Source organism: Danio aesculapii, chromosome 3, assembly GCF_903798145.1.
Source record: "Danio aesculapii chromosome 3, fDanAes4.1, whole genome shotgun sequence".
Lineage (NCBI taxonomy): Eukaryota > Metazoa > Chordata > Actinopteri > Cypriniformes > Danionidae > Danio > Danio aesculapii.
In genome coordinates this window covers 33,717,303-33,743,782 of record NC_079437.1, presented here as the reverse complement: position 1 = coordinate 33,743,782, position 26,480 = coordinate 33,717,303, and the positions used below count along the sequence as shown (strand labels likewise).

At 35.1% G+C, this 26,480-nt stretch overlaps 1 protein-coding gene across 6 annotated transcripts in view; it reads left to right on the top strand.

Annotated features, from left to right (window-relative positions):
- Nucleotides 1-23,221, top strand: part of septin9a (septin 9a) — a 132,181-nt gene extending 108,960 nt beyond the window's left edge. For all 6 annotated transcript variants that reach the window (XM_056453789.1, XM_056453791.1, XM_056453790.1 and 3 more), the window contains 9 exons: nt 1,061-1,264; nt 8,407-8,535; nt 8,683-8,764; nt 9,099-9,236; nt 13,318-13,435; nt 17,430-17,525; nt 17,615-17,711; nt 20,446-20,497; nt 21,935-23,221. In XM_056453789.1, the coding sequence (XP_056309764.1) occupies nt 1,061-1,264; nt 8,407-8,535; nt 8,683-8,764; nt 9,099-9,236; nt 13,318-13,435; nt 17,430-17,525; nt 17,615-17,711; nt 20,446-20,497; nt 21,935-22,067 (1,049 nt within the window). In that variant the 3' untranslated portion in view covers nt 22,068-23,221. The remainder of the gene's footprint in view (nt 1-1,060; nt 1,265-8,406; nt 8,536-8,682; nt 8,765-9,098; nt 9,237-13,317; nt 13,436-17,429; nt 17,526-17,614; nt 17,712-20,445; nt 20,498-21,934) is intronic.
- Nucleotides 23,222-26,480: the final 3,259 nt, after the last annotated feature.

Sequence of the window (26,480 nt, the reverse complement as noted above, 5' to 3'; positions counted from 1 at the left end):
CATGCTTTTGTTCCTAAAATGATAGTTCACTGAAAGTTTTAAATTCTGTTATGATTTAATCACCCTCCTTGTTCCAAACCTGTTTGAGTTTCCTCCACCTGTTGAACACAAGGACGTTATTTAGAAGATTATTGGAAAGTAGCAGACATTCAGACTTCCATAGTATTTTTTTGTTTCTAATATGGATATGAGATTCAGCAGTCTTAAGATCATCTTTTTTTTTTGTATTCAGCAGAAGTTCATTAAAGTTTAGAACCATTTGCGTATGTATGTCAAGTAATCTGATGGAGATATGTTATTGTTCTTGTTGCACCTGTATGAAGCTTGATAACTGAAGCATCTAGTCTTTTACATAACTTTAGAAAACATTATAATAATGGGTAAAATGCTTCCTTTCATTTCTTTTAAACACAAAACAAATAAAAAAATTGCATTCCAAATGATTTCTCTCATTTCTCAGTCTATCATATTCACACCTGCAGTTATTTAGCTGTACATTCTCATTCTGTATTATTTGGACAGTTGAATGTGCTTTATAAAAATGAATTTGCATTTACATCTTAATTTAAATGTGGTCAGAATGTGTCCCAGGTCACCTGCAAATGTGGTTTAAGCCATCCAATAATAATTCAGATCCAATCTTCTTGACTTCTGATGCAGTCTAGGGGGATCCCAACCCGATCCCATCACAGAGGAGTCATAAGATTGTTACGCTCTAAATAATGTTAGTAGAAAAATGTGGAAAGGGGCTCTTTCACATGATGGATGCATTCGAAGAGCGATGAGAACATTTTTGGCCCAATAATACACCTCAAAAAATGGGTATTTATTTAAATCGGGAAGTAAAAATGTGCTAGCTGGCTCAATGCCGGAGATAGTCCCCTGTTTATTATGTCTATAGTCCAGCTGTGTAGAAGCACATTCTCTCTAAGAGTTTCTCTATCAGCTTATAAAACACCCTGTAGTGTAAATGCTGTTGACTGCGGTGGAGTGCATATGAGTGTTAACTAGTACCCCGTGATAAATGGCTCCTCATTGTATCTTCTCTGTGTGTCTGCAGGGTCAGAGGTCACTTCCAGCTACAGCAGCAGTAGCAGCAGCAGCAGTAGCATCATGGCAGATTCTGTTATCTCAGAGATTCCCCCAACCATGTGCCTGGAGAAACCGAGCATCGACTTCAGCTACGTGGGCATCGATGCCATCCTGGAGCAGATGAGGAGGAAGGCCATGAAACAGGGCTTTGAGCTCAACATCATGGTAGTGGGTAAGTTGATTTATGAGCTAGTGTTGAGATTAGTCATGTAAATTAAATGGTACTGGAGCAGCAGAGGGGTTATTTCAAAACTCACTAGATTTATTTCAGACACTTAAGTCAAATTTAATTTTAATCAGAATTTGTGCTTTTTTTTCACCACGTTGGTAATAATAGCTTGGCTATAAAAAAGCTCTGTAATTTAGGCATTTGGTGAAATTGCTTTTAAAAAAGCTAGTGAAAGTGTCATAAATTCTAATTGAAGAGAAGCATTTATTTTCTCGAACCTTTAATAAAACAAGCTTATGGTAATCAAAGCTTCAATTTTCCATAACACTAGCAACCACACACCTACGCTAGGCAATTACACGCAGGCTTTCATAAGCAGTGCTCAGTTAAATGCCACAAGTCTTTTTTTATATTCATTCATACATGTTAGTGTATTTTTGTGTGCGTTTAAGCTCAAAGCTCACGAGACATGTGCTACTCCAGCATATCAGCGTTTAGAAATTTTAGTCTAATAGGTGCAGGTTATTTAATAACGCCTACTATAATGCAACTGAAAGTTATGAACCTGCATTTTAACTGCTACTGAAACTGCTGCTACTTCACTGACTTTTGGTGTCAGCTTACATTTAAGATACATGGTAAATAGTCAACAATACTTGACAGACTGCATACTTCAGGAAATTTTTCCACTTTGACATGACTGATGCAGTGTACTTATTAATACTTGTATGATTCCATTGGTCAAATCAGTCACCTGTCAGACTTGATGCTTTTAGTACAGATAAACCGCAAATACACATGACAAAAAATAATTCTGTTTTTAAAGATGTCCTAGCGATGCAGTTCCATGATTAGGTTTGGGCAACACACTGATTCCAATTTCAGATACTGTGACATGGAGTAGTATTTGAATGCAGCGAAAGTGTTCTTTAAAGCCCAGCACCAAGTGTTTATGTGAACATTTGTCAAAGCAAGCTGAACCCCCTAAACCCTACGTGTGAGCAATGGAAATAATGATGCTGGCTTTATGAACATCACTAATTAGCAAAAAGCCACAAGAGGCTATAACATTTTAATAATGCCTTCAGCAGTATGTGAACTAATGATCAATAATTACATTTATTAGTAATAATGACCATCATAAACAATTATTTCAGCAGAAGTTCATTGTGTTGCTGTAGACTGCTTGTTGCTTAGCAACGTAGTAACGTGATGCATTACTGTAAAGAACACAAATGACTTGCAGTCGTACATCTGCATGTATTGGCTATTCTCAGACCATAGGTCTTCAAATGTTCTGATCCAATCAATTTACAAAGCTAGAGCAATTTTATAATCACGAAGCACAAATTAATCTTCTGTTTTCCTTGTGAAAATTAGTCAATAACTTAAGACAGGTAGAGTTTGGACTGAAAAAAAAAGAATATAAATAAGGGGAAAATGGATTTTAACTGCAGATCTTGATGGTCAATTCTAATTTTGTGACCATATCCATTTTTTTTGATGACCAGCTTGCATCATCCTTTAAAAGTCACTCGCATCCGATTGTCTGCATTTACACTGGACACGGCACGATGCGACTGACACCGACACAAGGAGTCATGGTGTTAATTTGTTTCTTTTAATGACAGCAGTAAAAAACTGAACAATCATTTGAACTGTACAAGCTAAAAATTAACATTTATTTGTATATCTTTTTTAGCCACAAAGTGCTTTTGTCACTGCAGTGTATCCTGGGCTTAATTGCTTACTAAATAAAGTATACTTTTATACTTGACCTTTACTTAAGTATACTTCTTTTTCCTAAGGGTGTATTTACTGACTTACCAAGATCAGTCTTGTACAGACAGGGGGTGTATTGCTGCTCTGACAGCCAAGTTGGGTCAAAGCTAGGGATGCTCTGATCAGGATTTTTGCAGCCAATACAGAGTACTGATTCCTTGTTATGGTGATCGGCTGATACTGAGCACCGATTCTAATGCTTCAAGCCTAATAATGCATTGAGCACATTTTCCCTCCAAGTATAAACCTTAAGAGAAGATCTTGCCTTACCTATGAGAAATAGCAATGAGTGTATTTCAAGAATTTATATTATTAATTAAGTTTTAATTCCAGCCGGCTTTTAGTGAATTTGCAATATTGTCAAAACAGGGCTTTCAGTTGTTATTTGTAAAAAGGCATAAATACATGCAAGACCATTCAAATATTTTGATGGTCTCCAACTATTGACAGCAGTTCATTCAGAGATGGAGGAATTTCTACTTCTATCCACTTACCCTGCAGACATAGGGCCTGGATCCGATTCATATCAGATAAATTTCCACATATGAACAAGGCCTAAATCTGAGTAAATTGGAATCCATATGATTTTTTTTATTTTTTTCCTGCTTACACGTACATTGGCCATATCTGTGCCACATGAGAGAAAATAATCAGAATTGAGTCACTTGAACCATGCAGTGTAAATGCAGCCGATGTGTACTGTATATTGTAAGGATGTGCTACTTGACTAAACGATACAGCTCCCACTACTTGACACAGAAAATAATTCAGATCACCATCATCTTGACGTTATAACTTAACAAAAGTTAATAATAACATAAAGTTAAAATAAAATGTTTGAAAAAGAATGCATTGTTTCTTAATGGCATCTGACTTTACTTTTGACCTTGCATGTGTTTTCTTTGTGTGAGCTCTAAAATGATCACATGAGCAAAGAGTAGGAATAATCTGAATTATAAGAGAATGAAGACGTTTTGTGTCCGAGAGCTTTTTTTCTGGCATAAATGGTAATCTAGATGAGCTGGAGCTCTGCTGGATAGAGCTGTCTGGAGGTGATACGTGACCTGGATAGCATGTAGTAATTGAGCTTGGTTGACCTGCGGTGCCCTCGGTTCAAACTCTGTATTAGCTTGTGTTATTCCGGGTAAGTGTGGCCCACTATTCACAGCTGTCCAGGTGCTTTACGAAACACTTATAAACTTGATCTTTCACCAAACCATATTGATATGTTAGGGTGCTTTCACACTTGGTTCAATTGCCTTGACCGTACCCAAGATTCCCCCCTTGCCACCTTCTCGGTTGGTTTGTGTTCACATTCTTTTTTCCTTCTGAACCCCGGTACTCTTCCATCATCGAGCTGCTGCTGTGTGTACGGCTGTTGCCAGGTGACTGGCACGAAAGCAAGACTCTAAAATGGAAATACGTCCGCACATCACATTTGGACATACAGGAAGCGACTAGCGTCTATCTGCCGCAAAAATATTATAAACGTTCAGAACATAACCCGATGTTTGCAGAAGTTGTTTTTGGAGGAGACAAGTAGACATTTTTACTGTGATTGCCCTGGCTCAGTCCTGCTTGTCAGCAAGGTACAGTGCATGACACACAGGCACACGCACACGAATGAATGTTATGAAAACGACAGTTGTACTGTTGGCATTTCACTTTCGTTATTTGGTACGTTTCCATTCATACCAGAAGTAAACCGGACCAGATTTCACACAAACCGTACCCCAGACCACCTCTTCCAGGCAGACTCTGGTACGGTTCGTGGGTGCGCACCAGAGTTCAGAAGACAGCGTTCACACTAGCTAAATGTATCGTGCTCTGACGTCAAACGAACACGCGTGCGGACAAAGTGCTACTATGAAAGCACCCTTAATTTCTCTGAAAAAAAAACGTATGGCCTGAGTAAGTTAAATTGCATTACATTTTGTTTGACATTACATTTTGTATTACATTAACTGTTTTTAAAGCTGATTAATTGCTATTTCTTGATAAACATTCTTATTTTTTATTTGTATTTAATTCTGGCTAACATTTGTATAAAAGATGAAAATTTCTCTCAGGTTATTTTATTTTATTTTTTGTGCTGTATTGCTGTTATAAAGAACCTCCTAAAATTGATGATGATAATAACAATAATTTGAGATAAGTGCAAGGCATATGAGCTTTTAGTATAGTTAACAAGTCTATTACAAAATGCCTGTTTAAATGACCAGTATCGCACATGCCTAGTTATATTGAGTAATTGGCAAAGAGTTTAGGGCACCTGGTGGTATTTTTCTGTTTCAGTCCCAGCAGAAACAGTTGTTCTATTAAACTTCTGATGATTTATTTGGTGTTTATGAGAGGAAATAACTAAGCGCAGCACTGTTGAAAACAGCTAAATGAACCTGTACTTGCACAAGTCTGCAGCTGGATTCTCACATGTGGTTCTCTGGGTCAGTGTGGCCAAACCTGCTGTTGACTTAACCCAGTCAGAGCTGAGAGAGCCAACCCTCAGCATCGGCGTTCCCATTCCCAGCTGCAACTCCTGTCTCTCATTCCATCACATTTTCATGAAGAAAGTGTCAGAAAGCAGAAAGGGGCTCTGTTTGTTGGCAGTATTGGGGAGTAGGAATGCAGCAGGGCACATCTGAATCCAATGTCAGGGGTGGGATTGAATGACAGGGTGTTTAGAGAGCGAGAATTAGCAACCCTGCCCCGTGCAGAAAGGAGCAGGCACTCATTACTCCAGTGTGATGAACCCCATGCTGACGGATGCGAGTTAGCAGAAACCGCAGCTAAACACAAGCTCCTGTTAGTAGGAGCCAATGAAATGATAGTTTCATTCAAACCAGAGAACAGGCAGAGTGGAAGCTACACTCATGAATAAGACCCCCAGTGCATATAAATTGAATTCTACTTCTTTGAAGGCTTTTGAATTTTGTGGCTCTTATGACTCGCTGCTTTTCTTGTGATTTTATTTTTATTTATTTATTTATTTTGGATAAAATGCCTAACTAACATCGTATCCTAGCAACACATGATGCCACATGTTTCCAGCAACAAGCAATCTGGCTGTCCACACCAAACACATTCTGACAGAATCAATAAAACACCATACATTAAGAAGCACAGAATAGTACACTGCACTCCCAACTTAACGGACAGGTGTATAGACCAATTAATATATATCAAACCTCATTAACATTATTAAAACTACATTCTGAGAGACTGATGTGGTTGGCTTGCATCGAGTCACTTCTAGCATTCATGTTTAAAGTACACTCACCGGTCACTTAATTAGGTACACCTTGGTACACAGTGGTTGGACCCCCTTTTGCCTTCAGAACTGCCTTAATCCTTCATGGTATAAATTCAACAGGGTACTGGAAATATTCCTCAGAGATTTCGGTCCCTATTGATACGATAGCATTATGCAGTTGCTGCAGATTTGTCAGCTGCACATCCATGATGCAAATCTCCCGTTCCATCACATCTTAATGTTGCTCTATTGGATTGAGAACTGGTGACTCTGGAGGCCATTTGAGTACAGTGAATTCATTGTCATGTTCAGGAAGCAGTCTGAGATGATTCACACTTTTTGACATGGTGCGTTATCCTGTTGGAAGTAGCCATCAGAAGATTGGTACAGTGTGTTTATAAAGGGATCGACATGGTCAACAACAGTAGCTTGTGTGAATTGTAGCCTCTGTTTCCTGTTCTTAACAGACAGGAGTGGCACCCGATGTGATCTTCTGCTACTGTAGCCCATCTGCCTCAAGGCTGGACATGTTGTGTGTTCAGAGATGCTCTTCTGCATACCTCGGTTATAACGAGTGGTTGAGTTACTGTTGCCTTTCTATCAGCTCAAACCAGTCTGGCCATTCTCCTCTGACTTCTGGCATTTGCACCCACAGAACTGCCACTCACTGGATATTTTCTCTTTTTCAGACCATTCTCTGTAAACCCCAGAGATGGTTGTACATAAAAATCCCAGTAGATCAGCAGTTTCTGAAATACTCAGACCAGCCCTGATGGCATCAACAACCATGCCACTTAAATCACCTTACTTCCCCATTCTGATGCTCGATTTGAACTGCAGCAGATCGTCTTGACCATGTCCACATCCCTAAATGCATTGAGTTGCTGCCATATAATTGGCTGGTTAGAAATTTGCATTAACGAGCAGTTGAGTGTACGTTTGCTTCTGCAGTATGGCAATAAATGTCATTTTAAAATGGTATTCAAACTCCCATTGTTTACATTAAGCACAGAATAAAGCCTATAATAAATAGCTGAGGTGAGCATTGTCATAGTTGCTTCTGCTTTTGTTCAACCATGACATTTCAGTAATAGAAACTAAAATAAAAGCTCTGCATGTCACCAGATAGGACAAGCTCTTTTTAACATGGAAAAGATAGCTTTTATTATGTGTTGCAGCATCACATTTTGTGTAATAATGTCGAAACTATTTTTAGTTTTTAAACAAAATAACTTTGCACATTATTTAATTTATGTATTCATTTGTTTGCTGTTTTTAATTGTATATTTATTATTGAAATGTTCTTGCCATGACAATAGCCTTGGTTGCTGACATTACACTGCATTACATTACATTCTCAGTTGGATGAAGATCTAGAGTTTGTCTTGTTCACCGCATTACTGTTGTTTTTTAAGTCAGTATTACTGTATGTGGTATTTATGTTGATGTGCAAGCAGCTTCTGTCATCCCCATACAATATGATGCTGCCACCACTGTGCTTCATATTGGGTATAGTGTGCTTGTTATGGTGGACCAATTTTGGCTTTCTCTAAACGGGGTGTTTGGTCTGACGGCAAAAAAATGGCTCAATTTTGGTCTCATGAAACCATAGAAGCTTCTTCCAGCTGGCTACAGAGTGTCCCACATGCCTTCTGGCACACTGTAGCTGAGATGCCATGTGACATTTTTTACAGTGGCTTTCTCTTCGCCACTCTCCCATGAAGCTGTTAAGCTGTTTCAGCCAGTGGAGATCAACTCTTCACAGTCTCATTGGTCTCAGTTTTTGGAAATCTCTAGGAAGATTTACAGGCATGCTCTTTCTGTTTCTTAATGACTGATTTACTTGTGTACTCGAATAATGTTATATCAAAATAATCACATTCATATATAAAAAAAAGACCCTAGTATAGAAGCTAGGGTCTGGCCAATCAACTTAAATAAGGACTATTATTTTAAAACAATTATTTCCATAGTACTTTATAACTGCATTAAGTTCTGTTATTTTTGTATTAATTTAATAAAGCTCTGATTTTCACCCAGAAGGAAAATAAAGGCAAAATTACTATAGTAAATTCCAGCCTTAGTTAACATGGGTTGTTCTTCACGTGTGCAGGTCAGAGTGGTTTGGGGAAGTCCACACTGATGAACACACTCTTCAAGTCTAAGGTGAGCCGTAAGTCTTTCATGGGTACAGCTGAGGAAAAGATCCCCAAAACCATCGAGATCAAGTCCATCAGTCATGGTAAATCTGCACGGTTGGAGGTTCAGTTTTTTCTAATTGTCATTTCACGCATTATTCATAAATTCACAGCATGTTAGGTCATTCACACATGATTTCAAAGAATATAATCAGCCACTTGAATGCATTAAAATATTGATTCAATTTCAGATATTGAGGAGAAAGGAGTTCGTATGAAACTGACGGTCATAGACACACCAGGGTTCGGAGACCAGATCAACAATGAGAATTGGTAAAGTAGACTGACCATTTGTTTATGATGTCTAGTTTAAGTATAAAACACACTCTGTTTGTCAGGATGTATTATAATAAGTTAAATAAATAAATAAATGACAGGTTTAAGCAGTTAGGGTTATGGTTAGTCTTGGCTGTATAGATTCTCCCATCAATCTAGCCATGACTGGAGAACAGTAAACTCTCCAAAACAAAACAAAACCAATATCGCCAACCATCCTAGTAAAACTGATCATTTATTATACAATAAAATCTAACTGGAATGTCTCCAACACATGGTGTAGACACATTTGAGGAAAAAAAAAAGTCATTACATTTGTCTCTGTCAACAGTTGGCAGCCCATAATGAAGTTCATCAATGACCAGTATGAGCAGTACTTGCAGGAAGAGATCAACATTGACAGGAAGAAGAGGATCCCAGACTCACGAGTGCACTGCTGCATATACTTCATACCACCCACAGGACACTGGTTAGTAATTTATACTCTTTTTACTCTATAGAAGTGTTAATTATATATAAATATCAGCTCTATTGGGATGAGTTAGTGTTGTAGACTAGTGTATTTATTTAGATGTTGTCTGCCTATAGATTTTTATTTACAAGTAAAAATGTACCATCCCTGATGGCATGGCCTCTAGAGGGCAGTGCTGTTCATCCTGCAAAATAAAGTGATGTTCAGTGTTGATTGTATATAAAAAAAGAAATATGAAACCTTAAAAACTAACCCTAAACCAATATGCAGATTACTTGTTTTTTTTCTTCAGAATATTGTGTGTATTTGCTTTTTGCATGTAAATTGTCTTTTTAGTCTGTCCTTTCAGCCAAGTATGAACCCCTAGGTTTTTTGTTTTTTGAGAAAAAGGAATAGACTGCCGGGCATCTGTCCGTTTAATAATTTTAACCATAAAAACCTGACCTGCTTGTAAATGTGGTGTTGAGTGCAGTCACCACACTTCTAATTTTAACAAGACTTGTATAACACATTGCTGCTGGACCTTTGGCTGGACGAGCAGGTTTTTAACAATGTGATATTTACAGAAATGCTTAGCAATAGAGCAGTTTCCCACTAGCTATATATTTCTTTGGGATTTTATAGAAACATTTTATAGATTGAAATGTACTTTTTGAGCAACTATTGTTTACATAAGGGATTTTGTATTTGTCGTTTGCCATTAGCGCATTTCCTTGCTAATAATCTAATAACAAGTTTGTGCCAAATTAAGTGGGTGGTCTGTTCTGTTGGTAGTCTCTGATAGAGAATCATTGTGTATGCTTGTGTGTTTATAGTTGTTGTTGGAAAGAATGAGTCTTCAGACATTCAGAATTATTCTTTTTATGCTGCAGGAAAGTTTCTAGCAAACTTCAAAATAAATAGATAAATATATTAATAAAGATTGTATATTTAATTGCACGCCTGGACTTACATTATGAGAGATGCTTTCTGTAGCGCAGAGTACATATTGCGAGACCAGTCACCTAAATGGCGTTTAGACCAAAATATTGATTTATTTTAAGCCTAATATATTAGTATGTTAGATGATTTTATACTACATTATGGCATGTAAATCTTAATTAAAAAAAAATATATATTTTTTTTTAATTATTAGATTAAATTATTATTAAATTATTTTTTTAATTATTGTATATTGAATGAATATTAGGAAAATTAAAAAAAATATATATTTATTGTAAATGTAAAAATTGTATAATATTATCAAATGAATTCACACCATTGTTCATTCCTTCATTTATATTATTTTTATTTCATTTCTTTTACTGTAAGATAATTACATCATTATATTATATAAATTTAGTTTGGGAAAACAATATAAATACAGTACTCAACATATTTGTGTACATCAGATTCATTTATGTTGTGTCACAATTCCAAAAATGTGGAAATACTGTATTATGCATATTGTAATACAGTTTAAAACAGAGATGGCCAATGTAAGGCCCAAGAGCAAAAGTTGGCCCATTGTAACCTTTGATTTGGCCCGGGTTGGGGCCAATCCTTTTAACAGGGGTAATTTTTCGTTTAAATAACCTTTTGTGTTTGTTTGTTTTATTGCTGAGCTACAAAAAGACCAACTGAAATAAATGTTTAATTTAAATGTTAATTGCAAATACGTAAATAAATACGGTCACTTGACAGATAGAGGACAGTGCAGAAGACATCTGCGAGCAAACCAAGGCAAAATCAGGTGCAGCTTGACTAGCGTAACTCCTTTCTGTTATAAATTAAATTGTTTTTACTGTATTAAGTTTATTTTAAAGCATAAAAAAAAAATATATATATATATATATATATATATATATATATATATATATATATATATATATATATATATATATATATATATATATATATATATATATATATATATATATATATACTGTAGTAGTTAACACAAAGCAATGTTTTCAAGCTATTTTTAAATAAATCTAAATAAATTAGGAAGTACCCATGGCAGCTATATTGACCTTCAGCCCACTAGTCCCACTAGCTTTTTTTTTGGCCCTTTATAAGAAAAAGTTTGGGCACCCCTGGTTTGAAATAATATTAAATTGACTGTATTTTTGTGGCAAACCTGAATTCTTAGCATTATTTCTCCAGTTTACAGTGTCACATGTAGTTTCAGTTTATTCTCAAGGCATATGTCTTATTATAAAATCTTAAAGACTTTTTCACAGTTTATTATTACATGTGGATAATTAGGATTCTTTGATACTAAGGATTCTTTGATTCGATATAAAATTCAACATTTATTTGAAATAGAAAAACATTGAAGATTTCTGTTGCTTTTGATAAATCTAATTCGTCTTTGCTGAATAAAAATCTAACTGACCCCAATTATTTCGACAGTAGTTTGTACTCTAAATGCATAGAGTATATCTTGTGTTTCATGCACATAAGATATGCATATTAGTAAAGCTGTTTGATGAGATATTGAAAGTCCATGTCACTGTAACGTCTGAGACATAAGACCGTCCATCCAACCTTTTCTTTTTTAATAATAAAAAAAAAAGATCTGAGAGCCTTGAACACACATGCTAGACACACAACCATGGATGTGGAGTCCTGATGCCCCGTAGCGTGTGTTGCAGTGCTTTCAGTGGGCCGCTGTGAATGACTGACTGTTTCATGTCCATCCAGCACTGCAGATGTCACCGCTCCACAGCTGCATTCTGGCTTTCAACAACTCGGCTAATTAGAGTCGAACAGTCAGCCATAGAGACTACAGTCTGCATCCGCTGCTGTCACACCGCGGGAGATTCATTCACTTCTGAGAAAAATAGCTGTGTGCCTTTTCCTTTCACATTCACAGGCCTCCTTACACCCCTGTAAAAAGCACTGAGTGAAGAATAATTCCATGCCTAAGTGTTTTAAGAGCATGTGTATTTTGGGTGGTTTTCGCCCTCTGGTGGTCATTGTGCAGTCCTGTAAACTGCATTGTAAGTTTAAAAGGATAGTTCAGCCAAACATTCACTCAACCTTTATGCTTCAAACCTTTAAGGGTTTCTTTCTTCTGTTACGATTAAATTAAAAATCCTTAATCAAAAAAATGTTTAATCAAAACGTAACAAGATAACAGGGATTAAAAATATAATTCCTGGTGCCCCCGCACTCTGTCTCCCCAAAATATAAACCAAACCACTGAGAATTAACAAGAACATTTTATTTATTTACAGAAAATGAGCAAAATAACATCGGAAGAGGTTAAGCCAGAATAAATAACAATAAATTAAACTAACTAAATTAGAGCAAACTTCCCTGAAAAATAAATAAGAAAATAAAAAATACAGAAAACTTACCTCCCTACTAATAAAGAGAAAGGTTAGTAGGGAGTTGAACTAAAATAATAAACAGAAGGCAACAAACCTCCCTACCATGCTTCAAGCCAGACAGGGAGACAGAAAACCGTGTTTCTCCGGTTAGAATGTACAAATTCACATCGGCATCTCACAAAACGCCATATAAGAGACATCAGCAACAATCACTCGTTTTTATCACTCAAGTAACAACATCTCCACAAACAATAACGAGTGGGGAATCGAGAGGGAGAGCGGGGAGCCGCTGAATCCATGTTGTATGAGGTTTTAAATACGCCCGCCGCCAATCCAAGCACCAATCACGATCTGCCGTAATCCGCTGCACCTGCGAATAATTCAGACCGAGAAAGAGATAGTGAGAGCAAGAGAAAGACAAACACAACACACACACATACACACACACACACACACACACAAACACTACAGCAACTACTCGTAACACTTCTGTTGAACACAAAAAAAAAATTTTGAAAAAAGCTTAAAATCTGTAACCATTGACTTTCATTGTATTTGTTTTTCCTACAATGGAAGGCAATAGTAACAAGTATTCAGCTTTCTTCAATACATCTTTTTTATGTTCAAAAAATGAATCCATAAAGGTTTGGAACCACTTGAGGGAGATTAAATTGTGAGTAAATTTCCATTTTTCTGGAATGAACTATTCCTTTAACTGAAGTGGGTTTAAGATGTGTCCATCTTTTTGGATTTTTCCACAGTCTTAGGCCTTTGGATGTGGAGTTTATGAGGCGTCTCAGTAAGGTGGTGAACATTGTTCCTGTTATCGCTAAGGCTGACACTCTGACTTTAGAGGAGAGAGACTTCTTCAAAAAGAAGGTAAGCTGACTCTGATGGCATTGTGGGTAATGCAACTACATGTACCACAACTGAGTTTCAGGCATCCTGAGTTTGAATCCAGGCTCGCGGACCTTTCCCAAACTCACCCTCTGTCTCGCTGTCTCTCTTCAATTTGACTTTCTGACCAACTTCTAACAAAGCTAAGTTACAAAAGTCCATGTGCCACAGTACTTATGTGTTAAGACAAAACATTTACTGAAGAAAAAGCAGCAATTTTGGTTGACTGCCATGTTGTGCTGCTGGTATTGTTCTTTAATAGAAAGATTTTGTCAGAATCAACCATTTTGTTGAAAAAGGAATTAAACGTGGTTTGCTAAATCTTGTCAACTAAATGTCAGGATAGTACTATTCTAATATCATAATAATAAATAAATAATAAATCTTTTATTCAAAAGACTAAATGTTAAATAAATTGACTGCTACAATGTTTTTTCTATCTTGAATATATTTTTTGCCAAGTATATTTATTGACATTTTGTGCAGATACACACATCATATACATACAAAATTAAGTAAAGACACTATTCTGCTTTTTCACAACTAAGAACCAATGGCCATAAAAATAATAGTTATTAAATAACACAGTAAATGAATAAATAACAAAAAACTAACAATTATAGTAATAAATAATAAAAAAAGCTTTATTCCTCTTCAATAGTAGATCAGTGGTGTCAATATAATTTAACAAAGGTTTCCATGTTTTGTAGAAAGACCCTCTTAATGATGAATTTTTTCCAACTTTAAACACAAAACAATGTCTTTTATCCATCTGTCATATGATGGTGGAGATGTTAGTTTCCATTTAAGGAGAATAAGCCTCCTAGCAATAATAATGTGGTAAAAGCCACAATGTTCTGTGTTGTTTAAGGCAAATTTAGCCAAAAAAAAAAATTCCGAATAGTGCTGTTAGAGGGTTTGGAGTGGCTGATATGTTAAACGCTTTTTCAAAAGTATCAAATATTTTAGAGCAAAACTCTGTCAATCTTGGACAAGACCAAAACGTGTGTGCGATTTTCTGGGGATTGTTGACACCTATTACAAGTATTCTATTTGGGTATACTTTGGTTAATCTGGCATTAGTGTAGTGTGCTCTATGAAAAATCTTGCATTGCATTAAACTGTCATCCGCCAATAGAAGAAATTCTTCAAATAACTTTTATAAAGGTGCATTTCATTTCATGTTTGAATAATGTGTGAGATGTAGTAGAAAACCTTCATGGGATTTAAAAGTTAAGAATTTTTTTCATATATTTTAAAGGGGAAAACTGAGAAACGTATAAAAAAAAATATATAAGCATTTTTTTACTATATGATTTGAGTTTCCAAAATGATTTCTTGAAAATGGCAAAAACAGTTTTCAGAATCTTGTTTCCGTTTACATTAAGTCAAAGTCAGCTTTGTCAGTTTAGCCCCATTTACAGACAAGCAGAGAATTGAAATTATTCTCAGACCCTGCATGTATACAGATAACACAAAAACAGATAAAGATTAAAAAAAATACAAATAAGATGAATAAATTTAAAAGAAAGATACTAAATATAAAAAAGAACAAGGAACTTTCCATGCACCACATTTATTGAAAGACTATTCATTTTCTTTTCTGTGTTCCAAGATGTATGAATTTATATCTAACACGGAGATGGACTGAAAGATTTTAAATAAAAGACAAAATACAGTGCAGATCTTTGTGCTGTGATCCCCATTGGAATACTCTGAAGACCACAAACCAATGCATTGATGCGTGGAGGAACTGGTACATGCTGTCATGTTGTTATTCTAGCTGAAGTTGGCAAACGGACTCTTTTTCTTCCCTAAGAGGTTTCCAAGATTGCAGATGCTGTCTGTCTACTACTCCTGCAGAAACAATACTGCTTATTTATAACGTGAGGTTTGATTACTTCAGACAATTCACACAGCAAAAAAGTATTTTTATTATTCTGAAACAAAGTCAGTGTACAAGTTTCTGCTGTTTTTGAGTAGTGGTACGAGACTGAGGTGACACATGGTGTGATGAAGTGTATGTAAGCAACATCTGTTTTGGGGTTGTTGGTTGCATTTCACATAGCAGAAAAGAAGGGATTGCCAACGTCAGCAACTTGTGCTTGTGCTGGCGTGTTTTTTACATCAGTATAAAACAGACATACTGTAGACCTTTCTCTGTTTTGAAAAAAAAAAAATTGGCTGTCAGATTCCAAAAACGTTTGTTTCTTCAGTCCCAAAGTAGTTTCAGAGAAGTCCATGATAACCATGTGTTGTCACTTCTCTTGCAGACTGTTGTAGCTCTGAGGGATGTACATTGAGTTCAGTTTCTTGTACACTGTAAAACCCAACAGTCAACTTTATCAAATGAACTGAGTGTAGTCAACTCAAAATTTACTGAAAGTTAATTTTACTCACTGGAAAATAGTTTTGAACTCAGTGTTTAAGGTAATTAGTTAATTAAATACCTGATTACTTTAACTTAAATGGAGTAAGTTCACAGTACTCGTATAGATCAGTTTTTTTTTTTACTCAAATGGTTTGTAGTAATCGGTTTTCTCAAATGGTTTGAGTTGCCTTAAATAATGGGTTTTACAGTACTCCGTTGGTTTGAGTTCTCTTCATTTATTGGGTTTTACTGTGCTCAAATTGCTCGTTTACTCAAATGGATTAAGTTCACAGTGCTCATTAGGATTAGTTTTTGAACTTAAATGGTTTGTTGCAATCAGTTTCCTAAAATGGTTTGTTACCTTAACTTATTGGGTTTACAGTGTACTGTTATTTATCAGATTAAACCATAGATTATAAAAACTTTAAACATCCTGTGAAGTGCTTTGAAATGTGCATTTTTTTTATGTGTGATGCAAGTTGAACTAAAACATAAAGAATGGGCAGAAATAAAGTAACCCTTCACCTTTTAAAAAAAAAACAGCCAATAACATTTCATTTTTATCATAGCTTTTGCAGTAATAGTAGTTGAGCTTAAGCGCATATAGCAATCACATATTGAAGGGGGATGGAGCATGTTAGATACTAGAGAGCATTTGATTGGTCAGGACATTTGGTGAGAAACTGATGTATGAGGTGACGTTTAAAAAAGAAAGGTTGATCCATTTAGGCGGAAGTGATGAACTTCTTTTAATGCAAATTCTTTCACTTTTTTTTGGAGGACACTAGTTTATAGATATCCTTAAAATTAACATATGGAGTCTACATCTAAAAACTTTGATTTCACAGGGATTTGTAATGGACAAAACCCCCATAAAGTTTTGTAAGTTTATTAGTTGTGAAAATATTCTGTTAGATATTATAGAGGTATGGTTAAAATGTAGTGTTTGTAGTTTAATCATTAAATAATAATAGGTTGTAGATAATTAATGAAGATACCATGTTTTTAGTCTTAAATACAATAGAAAACAATATTTGGTGGAATAACTCTTGTTCAAAAACATTTGCTATTTTTTTTTTGACCAATTGTCATTTTCTGCAAAAAAAAAAAAAAAAATCCTCTAAATGATTATGGATTGGAAATGATGAACTTGTGCGTGCGCAAAGGACAGGATATGTGAACGGCATTAAGTTAATAGCCTCAGCCATAGTTAAGATCAGCCTTTAATCCAATGTGCGTGCCTATTGTGTACAAGCTTGGAATTTTAAACTAGCGCACAATTGGCATAACTTTGCAGCAGTTTTGTTCCATGCAGAAACTTTACGATTAATTAACCATGATGAATTAAAGCATGATTAATAGTTAAATAAGTTAATCATTGCATCCATATTAATGACATTTGAATTTTTATTTGTTATTTGAATTTGAAATGCTGTAGAATGTCCTTATAGAATAAAACTAACATCAACATTTTACTTGTAAACCTAATAAATCCAGTACATTCAGAGAAATGGTAGCTTTTTTATGATGCTTGAAGGTCTCTTTTCATATTTGGCCCATCTACTTTTTTTGCCCCTAAAGATCTTTTGTTTTGATTTTGTGCAGATCAGGGAAGAGCTTCGAGCCAATGGGATTGACGTCTATCCACAGAAAGAGTTTGACGAGGATGCAGAGGACAGAATGATTAATGAGAAAATCAGAGTAAGCTTGTACTACACTAAGAGAAAAAAAACATTCATAGTTCATTAAAAACATGGTGACATTATTTGGTTCTTTCCGTTCTCCATTAGGAGATGATCCCTTTCGCAGTAGTAGGAAGTGACCAGGAGTACCAGGTCAATGGGAGAAGACTCTTGGGAAGAAAAACAAAATGGGGAACCATTGAAGGTATTGTGACTCTTTTGGTCTCTAAGCCTCTTTAGAGAAGAGAAAGAGTAGGTGATTAGCTGACTATGCAGACAGCAAACGTTCCAAAAGCACATCAAGGGAGCTCATTAGCTGCAGACGCAGGGCTGTGAGTCAAACATCAGAAAGGCTTATCCTCTGTAAATGAGGAGCCACTCACAAGAACGTTATGAGTGAGTCATGTTGACTGCCGGACAGTTAAAATGCCTTTATCATGAGTGCCTGCAGGGATGTGACCCATTGATGATGATGACATCACCATTTTCCTTGCTCAAGGAAGATTGTAAAGGAAGTCAAGTACTTAAGCACTCGTAAAAGCAGCAGGCGAGATCATATATTGCTTGCAGTCAATTTTAGAGTTGTAACTCTTTTTGTTTTATATATACAGTAGTGATATATTGAAGTATAGTAATACATGTAATAATATCTTAATGTACATATTCTTTAGCTGCTCTACAACCACACACTCTTTTTTTCTAAAGGACAGCAATTCAGCTGCTTGTTAAATTTTGACAAGTATGATCACAGCAAACATTCAGCTCTGCGTTCAACTTAGAGCAGTTGTCTTTAGTCTTCAATCACATGATTTCATCATTTCTGTTACCAAAACGTCAAATTACCGTGAAAACAGATTAAAGTTTAGATACAAACACTGATGTCTATGGTAGCGATCAAAGTAGGTTTTTCAACAAATTTTGTTGTGAATTTTCTTTTCCTGCAGATGATGGCAAGAAACGATTTAAAATGCATTTTCTATTTATGCACATTCATTTAAGAGATTGAAGAATCACTGATTTCATCCAATATTGAAACGTGTGAAGTTATGTATGAATCATTCATTCTGACCTGTATATTTTAATTATTAGCCCACCTCTGAAATTCTATTTCTTTTTTAAAAAAATTCCAAAGTACTGTTAGTTGGAGAGATGATTTGTTTAACATTATAATTTTAATAACTATTATATAATAGCTAAGTTTGTCTATGCCACAGTGACAGTACATAATATTTTACACATAATTTTGCAAGATACAAGTTCAGTTCAATTCACCTTTATTTGTAAAGCGCTTTTACAATGTAAGTTGTGTTAAAGCAGCTTCACATAAAAAGTCATAGTAAATTGAAACAGTGTGAGTTCAGTTTTCAGAGTTTAAGTTCAGTTCAGTTTAGCTCAGTTCAGTATGGTTTAATAATCACTACTGAGAGTCCAAACACTGAAGAGCAAATCCATCGATCCACAAGTAAAGTGTAATTTAAAGGCTTAACTAAGTTATTATTAGGCAAGTTAATGGAGAATATGGGTTTGTTTGTCAAAAATGGAAGAAAAAAATCTTTAAAAAACTAATAATATTAAAAAAATAGTTTTAATTTTTATTCCAGTCAAACTAAAATAAATATTTCTCCTGTAGAAAAATACTAGGGATGCTCTGATTGATTGGCCGGAGATTGGTATCGGCCAATAAGCACATTTCATGACTCGATCAGTACTCTCTAATCTGGCTGATATCATGAACCAATCACAAGTGTTCATTTATGAGTTTGAAAGCAAAGGAAGATCCATTTTAAATTCTTATGCATCAAATATGCATTCCAAACTTTTTCTTGATTTGAGACATGTTGAATTCTTCTTTCGTCATTGCAGTGTTTCCAAATGACATTGTAAGTCAATTTTCTTACCAAATTATTTATCTGTTTTATCTATTATTTTCTGTAAAGCTGCATCTGACCATGACATGTTCACACCTAAATAGTTATGAGATGTGTTTGAGGGATTATGTGCAACATCCTTCATTTATTCACTTAGAAAAGGAGAGATCTCTACTTAAGTATCAAATGTGCTTTATGCAATGTTAAAGTTATATAAAGCTTGAAGCATCAGAATCAGTACTCCGTATCGGCTGATCACCATGACAAGGAATCGGTACTCTGTATTGGCTCCAAAAATCCTGATCGGAGCATCCCTAAAAAATACTGTGAACATTTTCTTGCAATGTTAAACATAACTTGGTAAATAATTAAAAAATATATAATAGCTGTTTATATTAGATTTAATATGTTGTTAATTTGTAGAAAAATATTTAATGCTATTATATTCTACTGACTATCTGAGTTATTGTCTGTAAAATCAACATTATTCAACTCAGATGCTTTTTGTAAGCACGTACTTGAGTTGTTATTGTAGAGTTTTATTCTGCCTTGTCTAAAGAGTAACTATCTGGGTGGTTGATGTACTTAGCAGCTCACAGTGAAAACTCTTTCATTTTTGGTGAGATGTTTTGAGAGTTAGATGACTCTGTAATTATCCTGTAATCTTTTTGAAGAGCTTGACTCCTCTTATTAAAGTCTCTCTGTGAAAGCCTTTCATTTCCTACTCCATGGTGGCTTTCACTGCCTCGCTCATGGAGTTAGACATGATCTATAATTCATAAATGATTTTTTTTTCCACTTGCAGGTAGATATGTATTTGTCACACAGAATTTGTCATGGTTATCTTTCAGGAAGACTGTGGTTTAAATTGAGTTACTAGAGACTGAAGTGATTAAATCTTATCTCTGTTCATCTCGCCTTGAGTACTACAGCTCCACCTAGTGAACAAGTGCTTATTGCTTTATTTGATGCTCCAAATGATCGGAGAAAAAGAAGTCAGTGTCAGTCAGTCTGATTGGTACTGTTTGAATCCTATTTGTAACTGTGTTTGTTGCATTTTGCTGTCTGTAGTTGAGAATATTGCCCACTGTGAGTTTGCCTACCTGCGGGACCTCCTCATAAGGTCAGTGGAATAATCCATGTTTGGTTTAGTGAACAGTGTTACAGTATTCTCTAGTTTGTAGACGGTGTGTACTTTTAGTGTACTTAAAATTCATAAACATGTTAATTTAGTTATTAAAATGTCATGAAAGTGTAATTAAAGACAATTTGCAATAAGTCAGACTAGTTGTACTTCTAAAATTGTTTGTTTATTTTGGCATGTTGACTAACATACTAAAACAAATATTAATAACATGCGTTATTATTACATAATTGCAATTCTAGAGTGTGTACTTGTATTGAGTTCCTGACCAGTTCACCAACATCCTTATCAGGAAATTCAAATTTTCACCATATCTGCATGCCAAATGGCACACTATACACTATGCACTTATGCAATTACACACTCAACAGCATAGTATATGTATGTAGTGTCAACCCAAATGAAACACTAATGTTTTTTTTACTAAGTGGAAGTTTAAACCCTTTCCCAGATGATGTTTGATGGTTGCCAAATTAGTGATAAAGATATGACAAAAATAAATGACCAAACTACCAAATAATACCTGTCACTAGTATAACCGCATTCACCATCGGGAGGTGGTATAATCACTCTCGTAGGAGAATTTTGCTTTCATAATCTAAAATAAATAAAGTGATCAAACATCAGTGCCCTAAAGCTCCACCCCTTCCGCTGCGTGAGCAAAGCAGCAGCTGTTGAGTGCGTGAAGTGTCCATCATTCCACAGTTATTTTTAATGGTTAAATAAGTGCAGCATCCGGGTATCTGAAGTGTACTTATTCTTCTTTAGAGGTTTCAGTGTGAATGCATTACTTACACTATTTATACTACTATTTATTACACTGTTTATACTACAAAATGGCATAGAATAGTGCATACTGTAAGTATGCGTTTTGGGACACCCACACAGTGGAACTATGAAATCATGTTGGTTCCAACCTGTTTCTCAAATCCAGTGGAGTCCAAAATGTTATTTTAGACTCTGTTGATTTTGGTCTTTTCTTTCCCAAATTATCTACAATTTGTGCTCCTCCAACAAAATTAGTTCACATTTGATTTTTGTCAGTAAATAGCGACAGGATTGTTATTATAGCGACAGGAGAGTTATAGATATAGTGATTAAGATATAGTTTCTAAAAATATATCTCTAAAAATTAAAGAAAAAATATAATAGAAAAATGCTATATATAGCTGAATGAATAATTGTAAAATTCAAAGCCAATCATAATCCATCCTACTGTAACTCACTGGAATTTGCACTTATACAGTTTGCTGGTGTGGATGCTAATAGAGTTGTTGTTCTAGTTTTCATGATGGTTGGTTATTGTTCTTGGTGTGATCTGGTCTTTTGGTTGCATGACTGATACTGTAGCTTCATGTCTATTGATCGTTACTTATGCCAAACTCCTAACTCTGTGATTTGGCTCATATCCTGCAGAACCCACATGCAGAACATTAAAGACATCACCAGCAGTATCCACTACGAGATGTACCGTGTCCGTCGGCTCAACGAAAATAACACTCAAGCCAACGGTCTCGCCGATCACCATCCGGCCTCTCACGAAATATAGCGCTCCCATCCCAACCGCCCGTCCACCCCAATTTTTCCACTCCTCTCCAATCCCCAACCCTCAATTCACCAAACTGCCCCCTGAATCAGGCTTGGACCAAGGTGAAGAGGTCCATCAAGAGAAGCACATAATGACTTTACCTCCCAGAACCCATTCAACCCTCTGCATGGGCACTGCAGGGGTGAAGGTCAAAAAATACAGCTGTTAAAGAGCCTCTATTTACCGCATGCATTTAATTCACTCTGTCGGTGTCTGTGTGTGATATATATAAGGCATGTGAATGGTTAGCTCTTTACATGCAGCATCCCTCTTCCTTTCAATTGATCAGCAATGCTCCTTCTCATGTGATTCGTCAAACGTTTCTCTAAATATTTATTCTTCATTTTGAGTGAGACACAAGTCATATTATAAACCAAAAGCTGTACAAACTTAGATTCAGCATTATAAAACTACAAGTTATACTGTCTCAAATACTAGTTCCCTTTAGCATTATAGGAAACTTGGCATTTTGTTTAAACATCTGCAAATAATTACAGGAAAACTGTCTCATTGGACCCCCAGTATCATGTAAAAGCAGTAATGATTGGAGTTACAGGTTTGGGATTTGTGTTGGAAAGATTATCCAAACTGAGTAGTATTTATGTTAATTAAATGAGATCGTTGCATCCTTTATTCAAACGGTCTTATTTATTGCAGAATGTGACCTGAACTGGACAGAGAATAGCAGTGCTTTCAACAGGCTTTTAATGAGTTGTTTAATTGTGTTTTTATCAGGCAATGCTCACTGCCGTTTATCTTAAACCTTCAAGATCGCCTGGTTCTCTTCCAGTCATTGTGAATATGTACACCATCTTTTGTCAGTTTAGGTGTCTCGTGTTGTTTTAGCCTAGAGGAAAGGGCCTACAGGAGAGGATATGTCAAGTGCCAAGATGCCCGTGTGCCTTAAAGCTGCCTGCCAACAGTACAATTCCTCAGGCTTTGTTCTCGTCTGCAAACCCCTTTATAAATGCTTGTCATTGGGAAAATATCTCTGTTTTGTCTTGTGCTGTATATTCATAGTGATACAATTTTTTTGTATTGGTATTCAGAGTAACACAAATAACTTTGATATCCTGTTATTTTAAGGAAATAAAGATTTAAATGGTAAATGATTATTTTGAGAGGTTTTTATTATATTGATTGACTCTTAAATGTGTCTAGACTTTGTAATTGCTCAAATGATGTGGTACTGGGAGAGATTTGCTGATTTAATAATGAGTCCTGTTTTCCGTTTCTCTGCGTGATGCTATTTTTGTGCGACATTTTCCATGTTGGGGCTAAATTAGATTGTCAGTCAGGTTAAATGAACTGTTTTTATTAAAGCCATATAATTGTGGCATTTACTCTTCTAGAAGCGCAGCAAATTAAAAATGTTCCTTTCTAACACATTTCCCTATTAAATATTTATTTCTTTTATTATTAGCAAGGTTTATGCGGTCATGGAAAACCTGGAAAAGTCATGGAATTTTGACATTGGCATTTTCCAGGCCTGAAAAAGTTTTGGAAAACCAGAAAAAACCCACAAAGTTTCTGTATAAGAAATATCTGTATACTTGAATTAGGGCTGCGCGATATTGGAAAAGTCTGACATTATGATATTTTGTATTTCTGTGATGTGATTACAATTTTACCAGATGATTTAACAGATTTATTTGGGTTGATTGGGGGATTTTGTAAGGGAGTGAATCTCGAATAATATATAACAAATAAATTACAAGCATAGATAAAATATAGTAAAGATAAAAATGAATTATAGTTTTCAGCTATTTACTATTCAGGTACAGATATTGATTATTCAACACTGCATAGTATTCATTGTATATTATTTAATCTATATTAAAGTAAAATAAAAAAAATTAAAAAAAAAATTATAAAAAAAAAACCAACAACTCATAAATGTTTTAAACAAGTGAAGGGTGTAATGAAAATAAGTCATTTTTGGGTAAGTTATCTCTTTAAAAATGCATGCAGATGATAAACTTTTACTCCATTATGATTAAACTATAATTCCAACATTGCATATCCTGCGTTATGACTAATGCGGATGCACACATTGCGATATCAATGCTGATACGATATATTGTGCAGCCCTATTTGAATATACTGTAGGTTAGTTGTCTTTACCTCTTTTCTATCCTTGGCCAAAAACTGTCTCTTACATTGTTAGTTCTGTGTAAGCATTATCAAAAATCATTTTTACATAGATATAAAAACACATTTAAACTAAATAGATTGTTGCATGTTCTATGATATGCTGTAATAAACGTCATTGTTTTTCTTATTATTTACCATGTATATGTAGACATTGCATGAAACATTACATCATGAAAATGTACTCGAAAGTCCTGGAATAGTCATGGAATTTTAGTAGTAAACATGTGTATGAACCCTGTATTAGTTATTTTATATCAAAAAGTGCACCTCAAAATGAAAATTCACCCTCATTCTGACCCTCATAACATTTAGTGAATAGACTTTCAGTAGGAATATTCCAGTATTGATTGCAATTTACCTAATTGTGTGTTTTTAAGTGGAATTAAAGTCTCAAGGGTTCAGAATGACATGAGGGTGAGTGAATAACAGAATGGTTTATTCATGTATTTGACATGCATACACACACAAATGTCAGCACTTATATATACCAAAAACCAAAATAATTTAAACGAATGCTGTCTCGCAACATCTTTATCATTATATTCATGTCTTTCATGTCTGTATTCATGTCTTTTCTCATCGGTTCTTAAAATGGTGCTCTTTTTACCACCTTTCCAAGAGCAGATGGTGCCCTGCTTGCTCTGCTTGCACTTTACTGTGTCTGTCTGCACCTCTGCTTCTCTGTTTACCAGTCTTTCCATATCCCACAGAATGAGAATGAGAGAGAGAGAGAGAGAGAGAGGGTGTCTGTTTCTCACTATACGCTCTGTTTGCTTTCCCTCCTCCCTGCTGCTCCTCCCTTTATTTGCAGCAGCAACGCTTTTACATGTTGCTGTAATTAAATTAATTTGCCATTTGAATGAGCATCGTTTGTTAGGATGCCCTCATCATGAGAATGAGAGAGAGCCCTTGGAGTGCACTTCCTAGTGTGCAAAGCACCCACTGTTTACAAAGCGTTAAACTCTGAAGGTGGCACAGTTATTTCAGTAGTTGCCGTCTCCTTTCTGTTTGTATTTGCTGTCACTTTAATTATATGCTGTCCTATCTATGTTTTGGGAAAAATGAGTCCGCTCGGTAACTACCAGTTGTCATCTGAACTCTAGCAGTCAAACACTTGTTTTGATGTTGATGTCAAAAAAACTACAGCATTTTGGAAGACATTCATGTCACTTGATCGATGCTGGTGGCATTAGGAAGATACTTCAGTTAACTAAAATGAGCTGTTTACTTGAGTACGTATATTCAAATGAAGGTGAAATTTCATACATTTCGGAGTTGGTCATGTGAATTTGCTGCATTTACTAAAATAAAATGAGCTGTGCTTCATATACCTCTGCAAAATACACTATATGTGGCACTATATGTAACCCTGGTCTTATGTTGCAAGGGTATATTTGTAGGAATATCATATGATTTTTCTTTTATGCCAAAACACATTACGATGCTTTTCAAAGTAAAGATCATGTTCCATTAAGATAATTTCTCATTTTTATTAGTGATGTACATTCTAAGAACCTAATTTGAGCAATATTAAAGACAATTTTCTCAATATTTCGAATTTTTTTTAATCTCTCAGATTACAGATGTTCACAGTTGTATCTTGGGCAAATATTGTCCTTTCATAGCTAATCATACGTCAATGAAAATCTTATTTATTCAGTTTTCAAATGATTTATCTCAATTTCAAAACATTTACCCATGTGTTGGGCCAGACAGAATCTGTGGACATTTTTTGCCATTTCTGCACAGAGTTTTGTAAAAAATCTGTGGATTTATTTGGAATGATTTTGGGAGTTTCACAACTAAAAACTTAATATATAAAATAAAAAATAAAAAAAACCTTTTTAGCTTTTATTTAATGTTTCCAATGCAAATTGAATTAAATCTGCTTAATTGGTAAACAAAGTAAGTCTCGTATAGGCCTATAATAGATGTGCTAAAAGACAGCAAATATTATTTTACAAACTGTATTGTAAATAAATCATATGAACATTTTCAAATTGGTCGATAATATTACTGAAATTAATTTAAAATCGGAGTAAATTTATATTTACACACATTTACACAAGTAAATATATAGACTTGATGGACTAAAACTCAACATTTCTGCGCACAGATTCCATGTTAACCTACCCATATGGATAGTTTGGATGGTCCAAAGTCACATACTGTATTTAAATACTTTATACAGTATGTTTATAACAGTGTGTGGCATTTCTG